The sequence below is a fragment of the Heptranchias perlo genome, chromosome 16 (assembly GCF_035084215.1).
Source record: "Heptranchias perlo isolate sHepPer1 chromosome 16, sHepPer1.hap1, whole genome shotgun sequence".
Classification (NCBI taxonomy): domain Eukaryota; kingdom Metazoa; phylum Chordata; class Chondrichthyes; order Hexanchiformes; family Hexanchidae; genus Heptranchias; species Heptranchias perlo.
Window position 1 is genome coordinate 19,657,506 of NC_090340.1, and position 17,566 is coordinate 19,675,071.

The 17,566-nt window shown below is 40.1% G+C and overlaps 1 protein-coding gene across 1 annotated transcript in view; it reads right to left on the reverse strand.

Moving 5' to 3' along the window:
* Positions 1-400: 400 nt before the first annotated feature.
* LOC137333538 (receptor-interacting serine/threonine-protein kinase 2-like) overlaps positions 401-17,566 on the reverse strand; it is a 123,285-nt gene continuing 106,119 nt past the window's right edge. The window contains exon 12 of the mRNA XM_067997746.1: positions 401-567. Within this exon, the coding sequence (XP_067853847.1) occupies positions 563-567 (5 nt within the window). The 3' untranslated portion in view covers positions 401-562. The remainder of the gene's footprint in view (positions 568-17,566) is intronic.

The following is a 17,566-nucleotide window of genomic DNA, read 5'->3' on the forward strand; positions in this document are numbered from 1 at the left end:
AATGTCCTATAAATAGTTCAGAGGTTATAATAAATGCATGTTTCAGAAAGAGCTTGGGGACAGAACATTTCTATACCAGCTTTGTGTGCATAATGGTTTGACTTGGAGTATAAGGACGGTCTTCGTAATACAAACCCAGTCCTGTCCTCAAATGATATCCATTCATGTGCACCTCTAGTGGGAGTCATTGAGGGAAAGGAACGTTGGCCCACTTTTCTCTTAATTAAGAGGCATAAAGACCAATTATTGTGCCCTTTCACCCACCCAGTTTGAGATGAACTATCTCAATGCAGACAGGGGATTAAACCCAGGCTCTTCTTGGTTCATGTGGCTCAGCCTCTCATTGAATAAAATCATTGAGCTATTTGAAGAGTTGTCATTTATATTTTGACAAGTTTACAAATAACACATCCCTGACTTTCTATTACAACAGTAATTGTTGCAGAAGTGGTCCTATCACTTTAAGAGCTAATGTTTAAACACAGATTACCAGAAACAGTGTTTGGTGTCTTCGTTCAATTCTTTCTTTGTCTCCCTCCTTCCCAGTAACAAGTCTCCTTCATCAGCCTATTTAAGAGGGGAAACAAGAAGGGACCTATCACTAGGAAGGTGGAAAAGCGGTACATCCTTTTGCTTATCTGTACAATCCACTTCGCACAAGAAAATGGTACAATTTTTTAACACATTTTTTATGTAAAGATATATAAAAACATAAGAAAGCACTTGGCCTCAGTACCTCTGGGTGAGGGAGAGGTAGAAGTGCCCAGATTTCCGAGTTCTATCCATGTATGGATGTCAGGTTAAGTCAGGATTGGCCTCAGAGCAATGTCTCAAGTAAAATAGCCTGTCTAGGCTCACAAATGAAGAATGGCCAAATGGATGAAATACCAGCAGGTTACCACTGACTGCTGAAATGTACCCCAGTAAAAATTAGTGCCTTCAGGAGAGGGGCAAGGAAAATTGGGGGGAGGGAAAGAGCGCAAACTATAAAGAGAATTTCAAAGAACATTAATATTGTCCTGTGTTACTTATTTACATTTTATTTCAGAAGTATTTAAAGTGTCACACATAATAAGTAGACCCAATGATACAAAACATATATCACAAAATGACTGTGACACAAAGCACACTACATAAAATGACACAATGACAGGAAACATATTTGCACAAAACATACATCAAAAAAATTACTTAATGACAGAACACATCACAAAATGATCCAGGCACACAAAGCACACATCAGAAAATGACATAATGACAGAAAGCTCTTTACAAAGTGACCCAGTGACACAAAATGAAATGACATAAAATGCATTTACAAAATGACAGTGACACAAAGCGCATATATGACACAGTTACGTAAACACATAATAAACTGAACCAGTGACAGAAAACGTACATCACAAAATGACAAAGTGAAACAAAAAGTGAAAAACTAAACGTCACTGGGTCATTTTGTTGTGCAGATTCTGTTGCACTGGATACAATTGCTCACAAATCATCTTTCAATTGGGAAGGGAGAAAAGTTAAGGGGTTAGTTTTGCTTTTTATCAGACTGCTTTCTATAAAATTTGCATCATTGCCTCATTGATTTGTGAAACAAAATTGCAGTTGACAAACCTTTTCCGAAAGGTCTCCCTTTAATACCATGCATTGGTTGTCCAAAGTAAAATGTTAACACCAGTACTTTCATATTTTCTACCTTCACAGCCTTCAACACAATAAGCATAAAGAAACATACCCACATGAATAGCCAAAATCAATCAAGAGATGAACACCTGAATAAGGGAACTGAGCCAAGGGATAAACACCAGAATGAGGGAACTGAGCCAAGGGACAAACACCAGAATGAGGGAACTGAGCCAAGAGACAAACACCAGAATGAGGGAACTGAGCCAAGGGACAGACACCAGATTGAGGGAACTGAGTCAAGGGACAAACACCAGAATGAGGGAACTGAGCCAAGGGACAAACACCAGAATGAGGGAACTGAGCCAAGAGACAAACACCAGAATGAGGGAACTGAGCCAAGAGACAAACACCAGAATGAGGGAACTGAGTCAAGGGACAAACACCAGAATGAGGGAATGAGCCAAGGGACAAACACCTGAATGAGGGAACTGAGCCAAGGGACAAACACCAGAATGAGGGAACTGAGCCAAGGGACAAACACCTGAATAAGGGAACTGAGCCAAGGGACAAACACCAGAATGAGGGAACTGAGCCAAGGGACAAACACCAGAATAAGGGAACTGAGCCAAGGGACAAACACCAGAATGAGGGAACTGAGCCAAGGGACAAACACCAGATTGAGGGAATGAGCCAAGGGACAAACACCAGAATAAGGGAACTGAGCCAAGGGACAAACACCAGATTGAGGGAATGAGCCAAGGGACAAACACCAGATTGAGGGAATGAGCCAAGGGACAAACACCAGAATGAGGGAACTGAGCCAAGGGACAAACACTAGAATGAGGGAACTGAGCCAAGGGACAAACACAAGATTGAGGGAACTGAGCCAAGGGACAAACACCAGAATGAGGGAACTGAGCAAAGGGACAAACACCAGAATGAGGGAACTGAGCCAAGGGACAAACACCAGAATGAGGGAACTGAGCCAAGGGACAGACACCAGAATGAGGGAACTGAGTCAAGGGACAAACAGCCGATTGAGGGAACTGAGCCATGGGACAAACACCAGAATGAGGGAACTGAGCCAAGGGACAGACACCAGAATGAGGGAACTGAGTCAAGGGACAAACACCAGAATGAGGGAACTGAGTCAAGGGTCAAACACCAGATTGAGGGAACTGAGCCAAGGGACAAACACCAGAATGAGGGAACTGAGCCAAGAGACAAACACCAGAATGAGGGAACTGAGCCAAGGGACAAACACCAGAATGAGGGAACTGAGCCAAGGGACAAACACCAGAATGAGGGAACTGAGTCAAGGGACAAACACCAGAATGAGGGAACTGAGCAAAGGGACAAACACCAGAATGAGGGAACTGAGCCAAGGGACAAACACCAGATTGAGGGAACTGAGTCAAGGGACAAACACCAGAATGAGGGAACTGAGCCAAGGGACAAACACCAGAATGAGGGAACTGAGCCAAGGGACAAACACCAAAATGAGGGAACTGAGTCAAGGGTCAAACACCAGAATGAGGGAACTGAGCCAAGGGTCAAACACCAGAATGAGGGAACTGAGTCAAGGGTCAAACACCAGAATGAGGGAACTGAGCCAAGGGACAAACACCAGAATGAGGGAACTGAGCCAAGGGACAAACACTAGAATGAGGGAACTGAGCCAAGGGACAAACACCAGAATGTGGGAACTGAGCCAAGGGACAAACACCAGAATGAGGGAACTGAGTCAAGGGACAGACACCAGAATGAGGGAACTGAGTCAAGGGACAGACACCAGATTGAGGGAACTGAGTTAAGGGACAGACACCAGAATGAGGGAACTGAGTCAAGGGACAAACACCAGAACGAGGGAACTGAGCCAAGGGACAAACACCAGAATGTGGGAACTGAGTCAAGGGACAGACACCAGATTGAGGGAACTGAGTGAAGGGACAAACACCAGAATGTGGGAACTGAGTCAAGGGACAGACACCAGAATGAGGGAACTGAGTCAAGGGACAAACACCAGAACGAGGGAACTGAGCCAAGGGACAAACACCAGAATGTGGGAACTGAGTCAAGGGACAGACACCAGAATGAGGGAACTGAGTCAAGGGACAAACACCAGACGAGGGAACTGAGTCAAGGGACAAACACCAGAACGAGGGAACTGAGCCAAGGGACAAACACCAGAATGTGGGAACTGAGCCAAGGGACAAACACCAGAATGAGGGAACTGAGCCAAGGGACAAACACCAGAATGAGGGAACTGAGTCAAGGGACAAACACCAGAACGAGGAAACTGAGCCAAGGGACAAACACCAGAATGAGGGAACTGAGCCAAGGGACAAACACCAGAATGAGGGAATGAGCCAAGGGACAAACACCAGAATGAGGGAACTGAGCCAAGGGACAAACACCAGAATGAGGGAACTGAGTCAAGGGACAAACACCAGAATGAGGGAACTGAGCCAAGGGACAAACACCAGAATGAGGGAACTGAGCCAAGGGACAAACACCAGAATGAGGGAACTGAGTCAAGGGACAAACACCAGAATAAGGGAACTGAGCAAAGGGACAAACACCAGAATGAGGGAACTGAGCCAAGGGACAAACACCAGATTGAGGGAACTGAGTCAAGGGACAAACACCAGAATGAGGGAACTGAGCCAAGGGACAAACACCAGAATGAGGGAACTGAGCCAAGGGACAAACACCAAAATGAGGGAACTGAGTCAAGGGTCAAACACCAGAATGAGGGAACTGAGCCAAGGGTCAAACACCAGAATGAGGGAACTGCGTCAAGGGTCAAACACCAGAATGAGGGAACTGAGCCAAGGGACAAACACCAGAATGAGGGAACTGAGCCAAGGGACAAACACTAGAATGAGGGAACTGAGCCAAGGGACAAACACCAGAATGTGGGAACTGAGCCAAGGGACAAACACCAGAATGAGGGAACTGAGTCAAGGGACAGACACCAGAATGAGGGAACTGAGTCAAGGGACAGACACCAGATTGAGGGAACTGAGTTAAGGGACAGACACCAGAATGAGGGAACTGAGTCAAGGGACAAACACCAGAACGAGGGAACTGAGCCAAGGGACAAACACCAGAATGTGGGAACTGAGTCAAGGGACAGACACCAGATTGAGGGAACTGAGTGAAGGGACAAACACCAGAATGTGGGAACTGAGTCAAGGGACAGACACCAGAATGAGGGAACTGAGTCAAGGGACAAACACCAGAACGAGGGAACTGAGCCAAGGGACAAACACCAGAATGTGGGAACTGAGTCAAGGGACAGACACCAGAATGAGGGAACTGAGTCAAGGGACAAACACCAGACGAGGGAACTGAGTCAAGGGACAAACACCAGAACGAGGGAACTGAGCCAAGGGACAAACACCAGAATGTGGGAACTGAGCCAAGGGACAAACACCAGAATGAGGGAACTGAGCCAAGGGACAAACACCAGAATGAGGGAACTGAGTCAAGGGACAAACACCAGAACGAGGAAACTGAGCCAAGGGACAAACACCAGAATGAGGGAACTGAGCCAAGGGACAAACACCAGAATGAGGGAATGAGCCAAGGGACAAACACCAGAATGAGGGAACTGAGCCAAGGGACAAACACCAGAATGAGGGAACTGAGTCAAGGGACAAACACCAGAATGAGGGAAATGAGCCAAGGGACAAACACCAGAATGAGGGAATGAGCCAAGGGACAAACACCAGAATGAGGGAACTGAGCCAAGGGGCAGACACCAGAATGAGGGAACTGAGTCAAGGGAGAGACACCAGAATAAGGGAACTGAGCCAAGGGACAGACACCAGAATGAGGGAACTGAGTCAAGGATCAAACACCAGAATGAGGGAACTGAGCCAAGGGGCAGACACCAGAATGAGGGAACTGAGTCAAGGGACATACACCAGATTGAGGGAACTGAGTTAACAGACAAACACCAGAATGAGGGAACTGAGTCAAGGGACAGACACCAGAATGAGGGAACTGAGCCATGGGACAAACACCAGAATGAGGGAACTGAGCCAAGGGACAGACACCAGAATGAGGGAACTGAGTCAAGGGACAAACACAAGAATGAGCGAACTGAGTCAAGGGTCAAACACCAGAATGAGGGAACTGAGTCAAGGGTCAAACACCAGAATGAGGGAACTGAGCCAAGGGACAAACACCAGAATGAGGGAACTGAGTCAAGGGACAAACACCAGAATGAGGGAACTGAGTCAAGGGACAGACACCAGAATGAGGGAACTGAGCCAAGGGACAGACACCAGAATGAGGGAACTGAGCCAAGGGACAGACACCAGAATGAGGGAACTGAGCCATGGGAAAAACCCCAGAATGAGGGAACTGAGCCAAGGGACAAACACCAGAATGAGGGAACTGAGCCAAGGGACAAACACCAGAATGAGCGAATGAGCCAAGGGACAAACACCGAATTGAGGGCACTGGTGACGAGAATCAACACTTATCGGTAAGATACTGGTGACTAGAATCAATACTTATCGGTAAGATACTGGTGACTAGAATCAATACTTATCGGTGGGATACTGGTGACGAGAATCAACACTTATCGGTAAGATACTGGTGACTAGAATCAACACTTCTCGGTAAGATACTGGTGACGAGAATCATCACTTATCAGTAAGATACTGGTGACTAGAATCAACACTTATTGGTAAGATACTGGTGACCAGAATCAATACTTATCAGTAAGATACTGGTGACAAGAATCAACACTTAACAGTAAGATACTGGTGACTAGAATCAACACTTATCGGTAAGATACTGGTGACTAGAATCAATACTTATCAGTAAGATGCTGGTGACTAGAATCAACACTTATCGGTAAGATACTGGTGACTAGAATCAATAATTATCGGTAGGATACTGGTGACTAGAATCAATACTTATCAGTATGATACTGGTGACTAGAATCAACACTTATCAGTAAGATACTGGTGACTAGAATCAACACTTATCAGTAAGATACTGGTGACTAGAATCAACACTTATCGGTGGGATACTGGTGACTAGAATCAACACTTATCGGTAAGATACTGGTGACTAGAATCAACACTTATCAGTAAGATACTGGTGACTAGAATCAATACTTATCAGTAAGATACTGGTGACTAGAATCAACACTTATCAGTAAGATACTGGTGACTAGAATCATCACTTCTCAGTAAGATACTGGTGACTAGAATCAACACTTATCAGTAAGATACTGGTGACTGGAATCAACATTTATCGGTAAGATACTGGTGACTAGAATCAACACTTATCAGTAAGATACTGGTGACTAGAATCAACACTTATCAGTAAGATACTGGTGACTAGATTCAACACTTATCGGTAAGATACTGATGTCTAGAATCAACACTTATCGGTAAGATACTGGTGACTAGAATCAACACTTATCGGTAGGATACTGGTGACTAGAATCAACACTTATCAGTAAGATACTGGTGACTAGAATCAACACTTATCAGTAAGATACTGGTGACTAGAATCAACACTTATCGGTAGGATACTGGTGACTAGAATCAATACTTATCGGTAAGATACTGGTGACTAGAATCAACACTTATCGGTAAGATACTGGTGACTAGAATCACTACTTATCGGTAAGATACTGGTGACTAGAATCAATACTTATCAGTAAGATACTGGTGACTAGAATCAACACTTATCGGTAAGATACTGGTGAGTAGAATCAATACTTATCGGTAAGATACTGGTGACTAGAATCAACACTTATCGGTAGGATACTGGTGACTAGAATCAACACTTATCAGTAAGATACTGGTGACTAGAATCAATATTTATAGGTAAGATACTGGTGACTAGAATCAATATATATCGGTAAGATACTGGTGACTAGAATCAACACTTATTGGTAAGATGCTGGTGACTAGAATCAATATTTATAGGTAAGATACTGGTGACTAGAATCAATAATTATCAGTAAGATACTGGTGACTAGAATCAATATTTACAGGTAAGATACTGGTGACTAGAATCAACACTTATCGGTAAGATGCTGGTGACTAGAATCAATATTTATAGGTAAGATACTGGTGACTAGAATCAACACTTAACGGTAAGATACTGGTGTCTAGAATCAACACTTATCGGTGGGATACTGGTGACTAGAATCAACACTTATCGGTAAGATACTGGTGACTAGAATCAACACTTATCGGTAAGATACTGGTGACTAGAATCAATACTTATCGGTAAGATACTGGTGACTAGAATCAACACTTATCGGTAAGATACTGGTGACGAGAATCAATAATTATCGGTAAGATACTGGTGACTAGAATCAATACTTATCGGTAAGATACTGGTGACTAGAATCAACACTTAACAGTAAGATACTGGTGACTAGAATCAACACTTATCGGTAAGATACTGGTGACTAGAATCAATACTTATCAGTAAGATGCTGGTGACTCGAATCAACACTTATCAGTAAGATACTGGTGACGAGAATCAATACTTATCAGTAAGATGCTGGTGACTAGAATCAACACTTATCAGTAAGATACTGGAGACTAGAATCAACACTTATTGGTAAGATACTGGTGACTAGAATCAACACTTATCGGTAAGATACTGGTGACCAGAATCAACACTTATCGGTAAGATACTGGTGACTAGAATCAATACTTATCGGTAAGATACTGGTGACTAGAATCAACACTTATCGGTAAGATACTGGTGACTAGAATCAACACTTATCGGTAAGATACTGGTGACTAGAATCAACACTTAACAGTAAGATACTGGTGACTAGAATCAACACTTATCAGTAAGATACTGGTGACTAGAATCAATATTTATCAGTAAGATGCTGGTGACTAGATTCAACACTTATCAGTAAGATACTGGTGACTAGAATCAACACTTATTGGTAAGATACTGGTGACTAGAATCAATACTTATCAGTAAGATACTGGTGACTAGAATCAACACTTAACAGTAAGATACCGGTGACTAGAATCAACACTTATCGGTAAGATACTGGTGACTAGAATCAACACTTGTCAGTAATATACTGGTGACTAGAATCAACACTTATCGGTAAGATACTGGTGACTAGAATCAACACTTATCGGTGGGATACTGGTGACTAGAATCAACACTTATCGGTAAGATACTGGTGACTAGAATCAACACTTAACAGTAAGATACTGGTGACTAGAATCAACACTTATCAGTAAGATACTGGTGACTAGAATCAACACTTAACAGTAAGATACTGGTGACTAGAATCAATACTTATCGGTAAGATACTGGTGACTAGAATCAATACTTATCAGTAAGATGCTGGTGACTAGAATCAACACTTATCGGTAAGATACTGGTGACTAGAATCAATACTAATCAGTAGGATACTGGTGACTAGAATCAACACTTATCGGTAAGATACTGGTGACGAGAATCAACACTTATCAGTAAGATACTGGTGACTAGAATCAACACTTATCAGTAAGATACTGGTGACTGGAATCAACATTTATCGGTAAGATACTGGTGACTAGAATCAACACTTATCAGTAAGATACTGGTGACTAGAATCAACACTTATCAGTAAGATACTGGTGACTAGATTCAACACTTATCGGTAAGATACTGGTGTCTAGAATCAATACTTATCAGTAAGATACTGGTGACCAGAATCAACACTTATCAGTAAGATACTGGTGACTAGAATCAACACTTATCGGTGGGATACTGGTGACTAGAATCAACACTTATCGGTAAGATACTGGTGACTAGAATCAACACTTAACAGTAAGATACTGGTGACTAGAATCAACACTTATCAGTAAGATACTGGTGACTAGAATCAACACTTATCGGTAAGATACTGGTGACTCGAATCAACACTTATCGGTAAGATACTGGTGACTAGAATCAACACTTAACAGTAAGATACTGGTGACTAGAATCAACACTTATCAGTAAGATACTGGTGACTAGAATCAATATTTATCAGTAAGATGCTGGTGACTAGATTCAACACTTATCAGTAAGATACTGGTGACTAGAATCAACACTTATTGGTAAGATACTGGTGACTAGAATCAATACTTATCAGTAAGATACTGGTGACTAGAATCAACACTTAACAGTAAGATACTGGTGACTAGAATCAACACTTATCGGTAAGATACTGGTGACTAGAATCAACACTTGTCAGTAATATACTGGTGACTAGAATCAACACTTATCGGTAAGATACTGGTGACTAGAATCAACACTTATCGGTGGGATACTGGTGACTAGAATCAACACTTATCGGTAAGATACTGGTGACTAGAATCAACACTTAACAGTAAGATACTGGTGACTAGAATCAACACTTATCAGTAAGATACTGGTGACTGGAATCAACACTTTGCAGTAAGATACTGGTGACTAGAATCAATACTTATCGGTAAGATACTGGTGAATAGAATCAATACTTATCAGTAAGATGCTGGTGACTAGAATCAACACTTATCGGTAAGATACTGGTGACTAGAATCAATACTAATCAGTAGGATACTGGTGACTAGAATCAACACTTATCGGTAAGATACTGGTGACGAGAATCAACACTTATCAGTAAGATACTGGTGACTAGAATCAACACTTATCAGTAAGATACTGGTGACTGGAATCAACATTTATCGGTAAGATACTGGTGACTCGAATCAACACTTATCAGTAAGATACTGGTGACTAGAATCAACACTTATCAGTAAGATACTGGTGACTAGATTCAACAATTATCGGTAAGATACTGGTGTCTAGAATCAATACTTAACAGTAAGATACTGGTGACCAGATTCAACACTTATCAGTAAGATACTGGTGACTAGAATCAACACTTATCGGTGGGATACTGGTGACTAGAATCAACACTTATCGGTAAGATACTGGTGACTAGAATCAACACTTAACAGTAAGATACTGGTGACTAGAATCAACACTTATCAGTAAGATACTGGTGACTAGAATCAACACTTAACAGTAAGATACTGGTGACTAGAATCAATACTTATCGGTAAGATACTGGTGACTAGAATCAATATTTATCGGTGGGATACTGGTGACTAGAATCAACACTTATCAGTAAGATACTGGTGACTAGAATCAATACTTATCGGTAAGATACTGGTGACGAGAATCAACACTTATCAGTAAGATACTGGTGACTAGAATCAACACTTATCAGTAAGATACTGGTGACTAGAATCAATACTTATCGGTAAGATACTGGTGACTAGAATCAACACTTAACAGTAAGATACTGGTGACTAGAATCAACACTTATCAGTAAGATGCTGGTGACTAGAATCAACACTTCTCAGTAGGAAACTGGTGACTAGAATCATCACTTATCAGTAAGATACTGGTGACTAGAATCAACACTTATCGGTAAGATACTGGTGACTAGAATCAATACTTATCGGTGGGATACTGGTGACTAGAATCAATATTTATAGGTAAGATACTGGTGACTAGAATCAATATTTATCGGTAAGATACTGGTGACTAGAATCAACACTTATCGGTAAGATGCTGGTGACTAGAATCAATATTTATAGGTAAGATACTGGTGACTAGAATCAATATTTACAGGTAAGATACTGGTGACTAGAATCAACACTTATCGGTAAGATGCTGGTGACTGGAATCAATATTTATAGGGAAGATACTGGTGACTAGAATCAACACTTAACGGTAAGATACTGGTGTCTAGAATCAACACTTATCGGTGGGATACTGGTGACTAGAATCAACACTTATCGGTAAGATACTGGTGACTAGAATCAACACTTATCGGTAAGATACTGGTGACTAGAATCAATACTTATCGGTAAGATACTGGTGACTAGAATCAACACTTATCGGTAAGATACTGGTGACTAGAATCAACACTTATCGGTAAGATACTGGCGACGAGAATCAATACTTATCGGTAAGATACTGGTGACTGGAATCAATACTTATCGGTAAGATACTGGTGACTAGAATCAACACTTAACAGTAAGATACTGGTGACTAGAATCAACACTTAACAGTAAGATACTGGTGACTAGAATCAACACTTATCGGTAAGATACTGGTGACTAGAATCAATACTTATCAGTAAGATGCTGGTGACTAGAATCAACACTTATCAGTAAGATGCTGGTGACTAGAATCAACACTTATCAGTAAGATACTGGAGAATAGAATCAACATTTATTGGTAAGATACTGGTGACTAGAATCAACACTTATCGGTAAGATACTGGTGACCAGAATCAACACTTATCGGTAAGATATTGGTGACTAGAATCAATACTTATCGGTAAGATACTGGTGACTAGAATCAACACTTATCGGTAAGATACTGGTGACTAGAATCAACACTTATCGGTAAGATACTGGTGACTAGAATCAACACTTAACAGTAAGATACTGGTGACTAGAATCAACACTTATCAGTAAGATACTGGTGACTAGAATCAATATTTATCAGTAAGATGCTGGTGACGAGATTCAACACTTATCAGTAAGATACTGGTGACTAGAATCAACACTTATCGGTAAGATACTGGTGACTAGAATCAACACTTATCGGTAAGATACTGGTGACTAGAATCAACACTTAACAGTAAGATACTGGTGACTAGAATCAACACTTATCAGTAAGATACTGGTGACTAGAATCAATATTTATCAGTAAGATGCTGGTGACGAGATTCAACACTTATCAGTAAGATACTGGTGACTAGAATCAATACTTATCAGTAAGATACTGGTGACTAGAATCAACACTTTACAGTAAGATACTGGTGACTAGAATGAACACTTATCGGTAAGATACTGGTGACTAGAATCAACACTTGTCAGTAATATACTGGTGACTAGAATCAACACTTATCGGTAAGATACTGGTGACTAGAATCAACACTTATCGGTGGGATACTGGTGACTAGAATCAACACTTATCGGTAAGATACTGGTGACTAGAATCAACACTTAACAGTAAGATACTGGTGACTAGAATCAACACTTATCAGTAAGATACTGGTGACTAGAATCAACACTTAACAGTAAGATACTGGTGACTAGAATCAATACTTATCAGTAAGATGCTGGTGACTAGAATCAACACTTATCGGTAAGATACTGGTGACTAGAATCAAGACTTATCGGTAAGATACTGGTGACTAGAATCTACACTTATCAGTAAGATACTAGTGACTAGAATCAACACTTATCAGTAAGATACTGGTGACTAGAATCAACACTTATCAGTAAGATACTGGTGACTAGAATCAACACTTATCGGTAAGATACTGGTGACTAGAATCAACACTTATCGGTAAGATACTGGTGACTAGAATCAATACTTATCGGTAAGATACTGGTGACTAGAATCAACACTTATCGGTAAGATACTGGTGACTAGAATCAACACTTATCGGTAAGATACTGGTGACGAGAATCAATACTTATCGGTAAGATACTGGTGACTAGAATCAATACTTATCGGTAAGATACTGGTGACTAGAATCAACACTTAACAGTAAGATACTGGTGACTAGAATCAACACTTATCGGTAAGATACTGGTGACTAGAATCAATACTTATCAGTAAGATGCTGGTGACTAGAATCAACACTTATCAGTAAGATACTGGTGACGAGAATCAATACTTATCAGTAAGATGCTGGTGACTAGAATCAACACTTATCAGTAAGATACTGGAGACTAGAATCAACACTTATTGGTAAGATACTGGTGACTAGAATCAACACTTATCGGTAAGATACTGGTGACCAGAATCAATACTTATCGGTAAGATACTGGTGACTAGAATCAACACTTATCGGTAAGATACTGGTGACTAGAATCAACACTTATTGGAAAGATACTGGTGACTAGAATCAATACTTATCAGTAAGATACTGGTGACTAGAATCAACACTTAACAGTAAGATACTGGTGACTAGAATCAACACTTATCGGTAAGATACTGGTGACTAGAATCAACACTTGTCAGTAATATACTGGTGACGAGAATCAACACTTATCGGTAAGATACTGGTGACTAGAATCAACACTTATCAGTGGGATACTGGTGACTAGAATCAACACTTATCGGTAAGATACTGGTGACTAGAATCAACACTTAACAGTAAGATACTGGTGACTAGAATCAACACTTATCAGTAAGATACTGGTGACTAGAATCAACACTTAACAGTAAGATACTGGTGACTAGAATCAATACTTATCAGTAAGATGCTGGTGACTAGAATCAACACTTATCGGTAAGATACTGGTGACTAGAATCAATACTTATCGGTAAGATACTGGTGACTAGAATCAATACTTATCAGTAAGATACTGGTGACTAGAATCAACACTTATCAGTAAGATACTGGTGACTAGAATCAACACTTATCAGTAAGATACTGGTGACTAGAATCAACACTTATCGGTGGGATACTGGTGACTAGAATCAACACTTATCGGTAAGATACTGGTGACTAGAATCAACACTTATCAGTAAGATACTGGTGACTAGAATCAATACTTATCAGTAAGATACTGGTGACTAGAATCAACACTTATCAGTAAGATACTGGTGACTAGAATCAACACTTCTCAGTAAGATACTGGTGACTAGAATCAACACTTATCGGTAAGATACTGGTGACTAGAATCAATACTAATCAGTAGGATACTGGTGACTAGAATCAACACTTATCGGTAAGATACTGGTGACGAGAATCAACACTTATCAGTAAGATACTGGTGACTAGAATCAACACTTATCAGGAAGATACTGGTGACTGGAATCAACATTTATCGGTAAGATACTGGTGACTTGAATCAACACTTATCAGTAAGATACTGGTGACTAGAATCAACACTTATCAGTAAGATACTGGTGACTAGATTCAACACTTATCGGTAAGATACTGGTGTCTAGAATCAATACTTATCAGTAAGATACTGGTGACTAGAATCAACACTTATCAGTAAGATACTGGTGACTCGAATCAACACTTATCGGTGGGATACTGGTGACTAGAATCAACACTTAACGGTAAGATACTGGTGACTAGAATCAACACTTATCAGTAAGATACTGGTGACTAGAATCAACACTTAACAGTAAGATACTGGTGACTAGAATCAATACTTATCGGTAAGATACTGGTGACTAGAATCAATACTTATCGGTGGGATACTGGTGACTAGAATCAACACTTATCAGTAAGATACTGGTGACTAGAATCAATACTTATCGGTAAGATACTGGTGACTAGAATCAACACTTAACAGTAAGATACTGGTGACTAGAATCAACACTTATTGGTAAGATACTGGTGACGAGAATCAACACTTATCAGTAAGATACTGGTGACCAGAATCAACACTTATCAGTAAGATACTGGTGACTAGAATCAATACTTATCGGTAAGATACTGGTGACTAGAATCAACACTTATCAGTAAGATGCTGGTGACTAGAATCAACACTTCTCAGTAAGATACTGGTGACTAGAATCATCACTTATCAGTAAGATACTGGTGACTAGAATCAACACTTATTGGTAAGATACTGGTGACGAGAATCAATACTTATCAGTAAGATACTGGTGACTAGAATCAACAATTAACAGTAAGATACTGGTGACTAGAATCAACACTTATCAGTAAGATACTGGTGACTAGAATCAACACTTATCAGTAAGATACTGGTGACTAGAATCAACACTTATCGGTAAGATACTGGTGACGAGAATCAATACTTATCGGTGGGATACTGGTGACGAGAATCAACACTTATCGGTAAGATACTGGTGACTAGAATCAACACTTAACAGTAAGATACTGGTGACTACAATCAACACTTATCAGTAAGATACTGGTGACTAGAATCAACACTTAACAGTAAGATACTGGTGACTAGAATCAATACTTATCGGTCAGATACTGGTGACTAGAATCAATACTTATCAGTAAGATGCTGGTGACTAGAATCAACACTTATCGGTAAGATACTGGTGACTGGAATCAATACTTATCGGTAAGATACTGGTGACTAGAATCAATACTTATCAGTAAGATACTGGTGACTAGAATCAACACTTATCAGTAAGATACTGGTGACTAGAATCAACACTTATCAGTAAGATACTGGTGACTAGAATCAACACTTATCAGTAAGATACTGGTGACTAGAATCAACACTTATCTGTGGGATACTGGTGACTAGAATCAACACTTATCGGTAAGATACTGGTGACTAGAATCAACACTTATCAGTAAGATACTGGTGACTAGAATCAATACTTATCAGTAAGATGCTGATGACTAGAATCAACACTTATCAGTAAGATACTGGTGACTAGAATCAACACTTATCGGTAAGATACTGGTGACTAGAATCAACACTTATCAGTAAGATACTGGTGACTAGAATCAACATTTATCGGTAAGATACTGGTGACTAGAATCAACACTTATCCGTAAGATACTGGTGACTAGAATCAACACTTATTAGTAAGATACTGGTGACTAGAATCAACACTTATCAGTAAGATACTGGTGACTAGAATCAATACTTATCAGTAAGATGCTGGTGACTAGAATCAACACTTATCAGTAAGATACTGGTGACCAGCATCAACACTTATCAGTAAGATACTGGTGACTAGAATCAACACTTAACGGTAAGATACTGGTGACCAGAATCAACACTTATCGGTAAGATACTGGTGACTAGAATCAACACTTATCGGTAAGATACTGGTGACTAGATTCAACACTTATCGGTCAGATACTGGTGACTAGAATCAACACTTATCGGTAAGATACTGGTGACTAGAATCAATATTTATCGGTAAGATACTGGTGACGAGAATCAATACTTATCGGTGGGATACTGGTGACTAGAATCAACACTTATCGGTAAGATACTGGTGACTAGAATCAACACTTAACAGTAAGATACTGGTGACTACAATCAACACTTATCAGTAAGATACTGGTGACTAGAATCAACACTTAACAGTAAGATACTGGTGACTAGAATCAATACTTATCGGTAAGATACTGGTGACTAGAATCAATACTTATCAGTAAGATGCTGGTGACTAGAATCAACACTTATCGGTAAGATACTGGTGACTGGAATCAATACTTATCGGTAAGATACTGGTGACTAGAATCAATACTTATCAGTAAGATACTGGTGACTAGAATCAACACTTATCAGTAAGATACTGGTGACTAGAATCAACACTTATCAGTAAGATACTGGTGACTAGAATCAACACTTATCTGTGGGATACTGGTGACTAGAATCAACACTTATCGGTAAGATACTGGTGACTAGAATCAACACTTATCAGTAAGATACTGGTGACTAGAATCAATACTTATCAGTAAGATGCTGGTGACTAGAATCAACACTTATCAGTAAGATACTGGTGACTAGAATCAACACTTATCGGTAAGATACTGGTGACTAGAATCAACACTTATCAGTAAGATACTGGTGACTAGAATCAACATTTATCGGTAAGATACTGGTGACTAGAATCAACACTTATCAGTAAGATACTGGTGACTAGAATCAACACTTATTAGTAAGATACTGGTGACTAGAATCAACACTTATCAGTAAGATACTGGTGACTAGAATCAATACTTATCAGTAAGATGCTGGTGACTAGAATCAACACTTATCAGTAAGATACTGGTGACCAGCATCAACACTTATCAGTAAGATACTGGTGACTAGAATCAACACTTATCAGTAAGATACTGGTGACTAGAATCAATACTTATCAGTAAGATGCTGGTGACTAGAATCAACACTTATCAGTAAGATACTGG